At 40.9% G+C, this 9,694-nt stretch overlaps 1 protein-coding gene across 1 annotated transcript; it reads left to right on the top strand.

The window, feature by feature from the left end:
- Positions 1-1,526: 1,526 nt before the first annotated feature.
- LOC137407274 (uncharacterized) lies at positions 1,527-2,925 on the top strand. The gene is made up of 2 exons (XM_068093879.1): positions 1,527-1,543; positions 1,779-2,925. Exons 1-2 carry the CDS (start codon positions 1,527-1,529, stop codon positions 2,923-2,925), a joined length of 1,164 nt encoding a protein of 387 aa, XP_067949980.1.
- Positions 2,926-9,694: the final 6,769 nt, after the last annotated feature.

Below are 9,694 nucleotides of genomic sequence, written 5' to 3'. Positions count from 1 at the left end.
GTCTATCACTGACCACTTCTCTCTACTCTATCACTGACTACCTCTCTACACTATCACTGACCACCTCTCTCTAGTCTATCACTGACTACCTCTCTCTAGTCTATCACTGACCACTTCTCTCTACTCTATCACTGACTACCTCTCTACTCTACCACTGACCACCTCACGCTAGTCTATCACTGACTACCTCTCTCTACTCTATCACTGACCACCTCTCTCTACTCTACCACTGACCACCTCTCTACTCCATCACTGACCACCTCTCTCTAGTCTATCACTGACCACCTCTCTCTAGTCTATCACTGACTACCTCTCTCTAGTCTATCACTGACCACTTCTCTCTACTCTATCACTGACTACCTCTCTACACTATCACTGACCACCTCTCTCTAGTCTATCACTGACTACCTCTCTCTAGTCTATCACTGACCACTTCTCTCTACTCTATCACTGACTACCTCTCTACTCTATCACTGACTACCTCTCTCTACTCTATCACTGACTACCTCTCTCTACTCTATCCCTGACCACCTCTCTCTAGTCTATCACTGACCACCTCTCTCTACTCTATCACTGACCACCTCTCTCTACTCTACCACTGACCACCTCGCACTAGTTTATCACTGACTACCCCTCTCTAGTCTATCATTAACTACCTCTCTCTACTCTATCACTGACCACCTCTCTCTACTCTATCACTGACCAACTCTCTCTACTCTATCACTGACTACCTCTCTCTAGTCTATCACTGACCACCTCTCTCTACTCTATCACTGACCACCTCTCTCTACTCTATCACTGACCACCTCTCTCTACTCTATCACTGACTTCCTCTCTCTACTCTACCACTGACCACCTCGCGCTAGTCTATCACTGACTTCCTCTCTCTACTCTACCACTGACCACCTCTCTCTACTCTACCACTGACCACCTCTCTACTCTATCACTGACCACCTCTCTCTAGTCTATCACTGACCACCTAACCTTTGTACTACATACTTGACTCATAACTTTATTCAACAAAAAAAAATTCAAAGCAGGTATCTACTCCATACTACTGCAGGTATCTACTCCATACTACTGCAGGTATCTACTCCATACTACTGCAGGTATCTACTCCATACTACTGCAGGTATCTACTCCATACTACTGCAGGTATCTACTCCATACTACTGCAGGTATCTACTCCATACTACTGCAGGTATCTACTCCATACTACTGCAGGTATCTACTCCATACTACTGCAGGTATCTACTCCATACTACTGCAGGTATCTACTCCATACTACTGCAGGTATCATTTATTTGATTCTGCTCGATCTATACACTTCGCATAAGTTAGTGTTCTGTTTTAGCACTTCTGAATGATTATAGTGTTACATTATTTCCTTTCCATTAGTCCAGGCTGAACAGGACTCTTAGCCCTTGATATCTTTGCTACATATTATACTGGTTAAAATCTTGGCGTTATCATATACTTATATACATATCAGAATGGTCTGTTAATGCTTGCGTACCTAGACACGCATGTCTAAACTGAATCGGTATATAATACGGCTAAACGGGTGATCTACTTGCAGAACTTTTTCTGTTCTTAGAAGATAACTCCATTTGTTTTGAAAGTACTCACCTAGTTATCGGTAATATAGTTTGGTATTTTCCGTAGCATACAACAAATTCATGCATGTTTTATGGTGAAGATGAATTATTTGCGATAATTCTATCATATATGTAAATGCATTAGTTAACTGACAACACTAACCTGTTGTCAACTGACAGAACCAACCTGTTGTCAACTGACAGAACCAACCTGTTGTCAACTGACAGCACGAACCTGTTGTCAGGTGACAGCATTAACCTGTTGTCAACTGACATCACTAACCTGTTGTCAACTGACAGCATTAACCTGTTGTCAACTGACATCACTAACCTGTTGTCAACTGACAGCACTCTCCTGTTGTCAACTCACAGCGCTAAACTGGTGTCAACTGGCAGCATTAACCTGTTGTCAACTGACAGCACCAACCTGTTGTCAACTGACAGCACCAACCTGTTGTCAACTGACAGCACCAACCTGTTGTCAACTGACAGCATTAACCTGTTGTCAACTGACATCACTAACCTGTTGTCAACTGACAGCATTAACCTGTTGTCAACTGACATCACTAACCTGTGGTCAACTGACAGCACTCTTCTGTTGTCAACTCACAGCGCTAAACTGGTGTCAACTGACAGCACTAACCTGTTATCAACTGACAGGACCAACCTGTTGTCAACTGACAGCACTAACCTGTTGTCAACTCACAGCACTCTCCTGTTGTCAACTCACAGCGCTAAACTGGTGTTAACTGACAGCACTAACCTGTTGTCAACTGACATCACTAACCTGTTGTCAACTGACAGCACTCTCCTGTTGTCAACTCACAGCGCTAAACTGGTGTCAACTGGCAGCATTAACCTGTTGTCAACTGACAGCACCAACCTGTTGTCAACTGACAGCACCAACCTGTTGTCAACTGACAGCACCAACCTGTTGTCAACTGACAGCATTAACCTGTTGTCAACTGACATCACTAACCTGTTGTCAACTGACAGCATTAACCTGTTGTCAACTGACATCACTAACCTGTGGTCAACTGACAGCACTCTTCTGTTGTCAACTCACAGCGCTAAACTGGTGTCAACTGACAGCACTAACCTGTTATCAACTGACAGGACCAACCTGTTGTCAACTGACAGCACTAACCTGTTGTCAACTCACAGCACTCTCCTGTTGTCAACTCACAGCGCTAAACTGGTGTTAACTGACAGCACCAACCTGTTGCCAACTCACAGCACTAACCTGTTGTCAACTGACAGCACCAACCTGTTGTCAACTCACAGCACTCACCTGCTGCTATATTTTATGATCACACCGCCCTGTTAAATCTGTTTGTATTTGTAATAGAAGGAATTACACAAGTACAATACAAAGACAGGTAAAAGCAAAGTGGCTAAAGCAAAAACTCTTACAACACAAACTGCGCTCAAAATATCTTTAGTTTAACCTTTTTTATATTGAGTCATGAAGTTATTAAGACTAGATGAGAGTGGAGGCTGAGAAATATGTCTGCTATTATAGCAGGCTATAATAGTCTATCCGCAATCATGATTATATAAATATGAGTTGTCTATTTTAAAGTCTTCGGTGTAGAGAAGTGAGTAGAGTGGCTCTCAGAGACATATTGAGTTGGTATGCTCAAAGTCTTTTAATCTTAAAGAACTAGTTTTATGTCGCAAAAATAATTTGTTAGACTTTCAGAGATAAAATGTTTATGATCAACTTGTTATCTCCCTTTAACTACCGAAGTAAGTTAAGTGCAAGCATCGCATTCAGAAAGACCGCTAATTTTAAAATTGGTGAGCTCATGGTCTGTATTGTTGGCTCTAGTTGTTGGAGCCATAAAGGCTGCAAACCCTTTTAAAGCAACATAATGTTGAGAGAATGCAAAAATCTCCTAATACATCAACAAAAAACAAACATTTGGAATAATTGCAAAAGTAATGTAAACTTGTAGGACAACTGCAAAAGTTTGGAATTGTTTGACCATGATGTTTTTACAGTGGCATCATAACCTTTTAGGTGGCAAGTGTGACACTTGCTAGTTTTTCAACGCTTAATTAACACCTTTGACCTTCTTAATACTATGATAGCCATTTTTGTAAAAACATTATTTCCACACAACAATAGCTGATGAAACTGAATTGGAAGACTATGAACAGTGTGTGTAAGGGAAAAAAACTCCCAGGTATTGGTGACTCAAAGTAATCCTAAATTCATAGATGTACATGGTTCTTGAGCATGTGAGAGATTCCAATAATTTAAATTGATGTACAATGGCAATCAGTAGAGACTTACTTTACTTGATTGGATGATGTCTGTAGCAATATTTGAGGTTGCTACACAATTAACAGTTTTGTCGGCGTGTGCTATCTAGGAAGGAACCTTTTACTGCTCATTAGTTTCTGTTAGTGACATGAAAATTTCCAAGTATTGACCAATTGGTCTAAGCAATATCTGATCAAGGCTAATGCAGTAAAGTTCCTATCATGCAACCACATCGGAGTTGTCCCTTCATGTAATTTAAGCAGTCTTCTGAAAACGAAGTATTAGAGAAAATGCTCAAAAATGAGAGCAAAAAAGAAACAAAGGAAGTAAAAAAAGAGAGGGGAAGGGAGAAGGAAATGAGAAGGGGATAAGATGTATGAAAAGGAAGCAAAGGATAGAGAGAGATGAAAGAGAGAGAGAGAGAGAGAGAGAGAGAGAGAGAGAGAGAGAGAGAGAGAGAGAGAGAGAGAGAGAGAGAGAGAGAGAGAGAGAGAGAGAGAGAGAAGAGTGAGAGAGAGTAGCATTTTATTTTTGTTTTTAGGGAGTTTTAATTAATGATACCCTGTAGCAGGTACTTGCTAGTCATGAGTCGAGTCACCCTGTAACAAGGACTTGCTAGTCATGGGTCGAGTCACCCTGTAGCAGGTACTTGCTAGTCATGAGTCGAATCACCCTTTAGCAGGTACTTGCTAGTCATGGGTCAAGTCACCCTGTAGCAGGTACTTGCTAGTCATGGGTCGAGTCAACCTGTAGCAGGTACTTGCTAGTCATGGGTCAAGTCACCCTGTAGCAGGTACTTGCTAGTCATGGGTCGAGTCACCCTGTAGCAGGTACTTGCTAATCATGGGTCAGGTCAGTCGTTATTACAAGGCTCTCTGATGTATGCGCGAGCATTGATTACATGTGTGGATAAGGTAACAATAGTTCCTGTCACTGGGACATGGCAACAATAGGAGTGAATACAGTGTGCTCCTTATGTTGATACAGTTTGTAATCTATCGAAAGCCTCCACCTTCTGAGCTCCTTCATCGTGTATATTGACCCATCCAGTGCCATGTTTGCTTATGCATAGACTTTTTCCTGTCGTGTCAAGCAAAGGTCTCAAGATTGTCATTATCAGAAGTCCTTGTCAGATTTTGATGGTCAGTGATGGAGTAGAGAGGTGGTCAGTGGTAGAGTAGAGAGAGGTAGTCAGTGATAGAGTAGAAAGAGGTAGTCAGTGATAGACTAGCGAGAGGTGGTCAGTGATAGTTTAGAGAGATGTAGTCAGTGATAGAGTAGAGAGAGGTGGTCAGTGATAGACTAGAGAGAGGTAGTCAGTGATAGACTAGAGAGAGGTGGTCAGTAATAGTTTAGAGAGAGGTAGTCAGTGATAGAGTAGAGAGGTGGTCAGTGATAGAGTAGAGAGAGGTGGTCAGTGATAGACTAAAGAGAGGTAGTCAGTGATACAGTAGAGAGGTGGTCAGTGATAGACTAGAGAGAGGTACTCAGTGATAGAGTAGAGAGAGGTGGTCAGTGATAGAGTAGAGAGAGGTGGTCAGTGATAGACTAGAGAGAGGTAGTCAGTGATAGAGTAGAGAGGTGGTCAGTGGTAGAGTAGAGAGGTGGTCAGTGATAGAGTAGAGAGAGGTGGTCAGTGATAGAGTAGAGAGGTGGTCAGTGATAGAGTAGAGAGAGGGGGTCAGTGATAGAGTAGAGAGGTGGTCAGTGATAGAGTAGAGAGAGGTAGTCAGTGATAGAGTAGAGAGGTGGTCAGTGGTAGAGTAGAGAGAGGTGGTCAGTGATAGACTAGAGAGAGGTAGTCAGTGATAGAGTAGAGAGAGGTGGTCAGTGATAGAGTAGAGAGAGAGGTAGTCAGTGATAGACTAGAGAGAGGTGGTCAGTGATAGAGTAGAGAGAGGTAGTCAGTAATAGAGTAGAGAGAGGTGGTCAGTGATAGACTAGAGAGAGGTGGTCAGTGATAGAGTAGAGAGTTGGTCAGTGATAGAGTAGAGAGAGGTGGTCAGTGATAGACTAGAGAGGTGGTCAGTGATAGAGTAGAGAGGTGGTCAGTGATAGAGTAGAGAGAGGTAGTCAGTGATAGACTAGAGAGAGGTGGTCAGTGATAGAGTAGAGAGAGGTGGTCAGTGATAGACTAGAGAGAGGTAGTCAGTGATAGACTAGAGAGAGGTGGTCAGTAATAGTTTAGAGAGAGGTAGTCAGTGATAGAGTAGAGAGGTGGTCAGTGATAGAGTAGAGAGAGGTGGTCAGTGATAGACTAAAGAGAGGTAGTCAGTGATACAGTAGAGAGGTGGTCAGTGATAGACTAGAGAGAGGTACTCAGTGATAGAGTAGAGAGAGGTGGTCAGTGATAGAGTAGAGAGAGGTGGTCAGTGATAGACTAGAGAGAGGTAGTCAGTGATAGAGTAGAGAGGTGGTCAGTGGTAGAGTAGAGAGGTGGTCAGTGATAGAGTAGAGAGAGGTGGTCAGTGATAGAGTAGAGAGGTGGTCAGTGATAGAGTAGAGAGAGGGGGTCAGTGATAGAGTAGAGAGGTGGTCAGTGATAGAGTAGAGAGAGGTAGTCAGTGATAGAGTAGAGAGGTGGTCAGTGGTAGAGTAGAGAGAGGTGGTCAGTGATAGACTAGAGAGAGGTAGTCAGTGATAGAGTAGAGAGAGGTGGTCAGTGATAGAGTAGAGAGAGGTAGTCAGTGATAGACTAGAGAGAGGTGGTCAGTGATAGAGTAGAGAGAGGTAGTCAGTAATAGAGTAGAGAGAGGTGGTCAGTGATAGACTAGAGAGAGGTGGTCAGTGATAGAGTAGAGAGTTGGTCAGTGATAGAGTAGAGAGAGGTGGTCAGTGATAGACTAGAGAGGTGGTCAGTGATAGAGTAGAGAGGTGGTCAGTGATAGAGTAGAGAGAGGTAGTCAGTGATAGACTAGAGAGAGGTGGTCAGTGATAGAGTAGAGAGAGGTGGTCAGTGATAGAGTAGTAATGAACTACATGTAGTGTTATATTTGGTTGATAAGCTGAAAAGAGTCAAGAGGTCAGTGGCTTCACGCAGTAACATTAAATAACATTATCCAGTTAGTAAATCCTTAATCCATTTTTATCAGAACACGTCAATTCGCTATTCTTTCCAAGCAGTCATGAAAATTTCTGTTATTTACAAGAGCAAGTTCTTGCCATAATTAGTAATGTTGCATGTCGAACGACTTCTTTCTTCTAAGTAATTATTCTGGTTTAACTTAGTGATTTGTAGTTTTGAGGCCAGTATGGCAATTGTAAATAGAAGCATAAGTTTCCATGTTTTTCTTATTTTAATTTCTTTCCCCATTCTGGTTAAGAAAGCATAAAAGACTTGTTCAGGCTTCTCTTATGTATCTGATGTATATATCAGATATCAGATATTATAATATAAACATGGACATCTGATATTATTTTTTGGGACATTTTAAATATTAAGATTTTCATTTGTTTAAAAACTTGTCCCAAAACACTTATGCACCGTTCAAGTACATGAAGCCTGAAGGCCAGCCAAGTGCCACATAAACATTTGACCAAATGATATAGCAAATGTCAACGAAAGGCTTATGCCTATAAATATGTGCATTGCTTAACCCCTTGTGGTCGACCCATTTACATAGCAGAATTCAGAGTAACACTCTTCCCGCAATAAACTTTCAAATAATACTGTATGCAGGCTTATTCATATGTATCTTGCTACTTGAATTAAAAGCCTTATCATGGCGACGTGCCTCAGTGGTTTCCATTAATATCTTTTACCATGCAAAAACTTTCTAGTATCAGAATAGTACTGATTCATCAAGAAAATACAGTAAAATATCCATGAAACATTTGTGGTGCGACATACTTGGAGTTGTCACACATAAGCATAATTCCAGTGAGAACTGTATTGATTGCTCTATTAAATATGAACCGCTCAAAACCTTTTGGATATTATTACAGAAGAATATGACTTCTTACAGACAATCATAGTTTGACTGCACTATATTGCTTTTAACTGATAAACTGATTTTTGCAGATAATTGTTGCATTCCGGGTAAAAAAGAACTTTGACAGTGATTACAAAAACATGGCATTAGATATTTTAACTACTTCTGTTAAAAAATCAAACAAAGGATTTCCAAGAACAATCTGACCAAAATTTGAATAAAACAATTAGAAGTTATCTGCTCCAGATATGTCAACAACAGTTGGCTAATAAGTAATAACCATTTGAATCGCTTACAGTCGCTTGTAAAGCGCTTGAATTATTTTCCCACATCTACTTGCTCCTCACCAGACTTATAGACTTTCTAGTTTTAATTCTATGAAACCTGTGGTGGGATTCATAGACATATATTTTTCACATACTAACTACTATATTGATGCAGTGAGTTTTGTTGTAGAGAGATTTTAACTCCCTCAATAAAAGCGAAAATGAAAATTGGATTTTGATAAGGAACGGCATCTGCTGGTTTTGGTCTTCTGTTAGGAGTTGTCTTTACAATGACTTATCTTAGATTGATGGGTAGAATATGGTTTGTATATAAATGGTGAATGTACTATGCAGGGGGTGAGACTTGTTCACTGCCACTGATCCTCCGTTGTCGCACTCTTTTTTTATAAATCTTGGCTTAGTCACCTTGCTGTCTCCCGAGGGTATAGCTTGTTCTCCATCAAAGTTTCCATGAATACACAATATCTTGTCCCGCTATGCGCATGACATTTGACACGGCTCCATGGGAGCTGCGCAGAGCGCTAGGAATAAATGCAGTAGCTTCAACCAATGAAACCTCAGCATAATGCTAATTATACGGCCTTTGAAAACATCATGAATAAAACATGATGCATTGAATTGCGTCTACCTAGATATTGTCGCAAGAAATGTAGAGACTGCTGCGATAAATATTTTATGATTCCTTACATTAAAACTCGCAAAGATTCACAATGGATTAATTAGATGATGTAACCAACTCATAAAAATTCGAAGTAGCCACGGATCACCACTAGACATCGATGAGCGAGAATGAATGTATTGCCACATACATTGACGATGGGGAAGTTTGGGTGTCATTACTTTGTTCTAATGTCTCTCGTAGACATGGCAAAAACACATCTGGAGCACCAGCTGGTTCGAAACGACAAACCTAAGAATGCAACAGCCAAGGGTGACGTTCAATACCCCAACTACAACTACAAGCACTCGCCTCAAGATCTTAGCTGTTCCCAGTAGCGCACTTTTCTGCAACTCACCTGAGTTGATTGCTGTTGGTATTTGGGCAAGCCACATTTTATGCTCCGGTGTTATTGCGCCCAGTGCCCCAATGACTACTGGGATTACAGTTGTTCTTACATCCCAGCATTTTTCAATCTCTTCTCCAAGAGGGAGATATTTCTCTACCTTTTCTTTTTCTTTGCTGTCTATATAGCAGTCATTGGGTACTGCTATATCTATTACAGTAGCCCTCTTGTTTTCCTTGTCTACCACCACTATATCTAGTTGGTTTGCTAGGACATGCTTGTCAGTTCGGATGTAGAAGTCCCAGAGGATCTTAGCGCGGTCATTTTCATTGACCTTACCAGGAGCTTCCCACCAGTGTTGTGGTTTATTAAGGCCATACTCATCACATAGACTTCTATACACAACACCTGCGACATGATATGATATATGATATATGATATATGATATATGATATATATATATATATATATATATTAACTAAAAGCAAGTGCAAAAGCATATAAAAAGAGAACTCTACACTAAAAACCTAAAAGATTATTAGTGGAGTATGAAATATTTGAAAAATTATTGCGAAAAAAGTAAACTTTTAGTATTTGCGTTACA

Source organism: Watersipora subatra, chromosome 10 (assembly GCF_963576615.1).
Source record: "Watersipora subatra chromosome 10, tzWatSuba1.1, whole genome shotgun sequence".
Classification (NCBI taxonomy): Eukaryota; Metazoa; Bryozoa; class Gymnolaemata; order Cheilostomatida; family Watersiporidae; genus Watersipora; species Watersipora subatra.
Note: the sequence above shows the minus strand (reverse complement) of the source record. Positions and strands in the feature narration are given on the sequence as shown.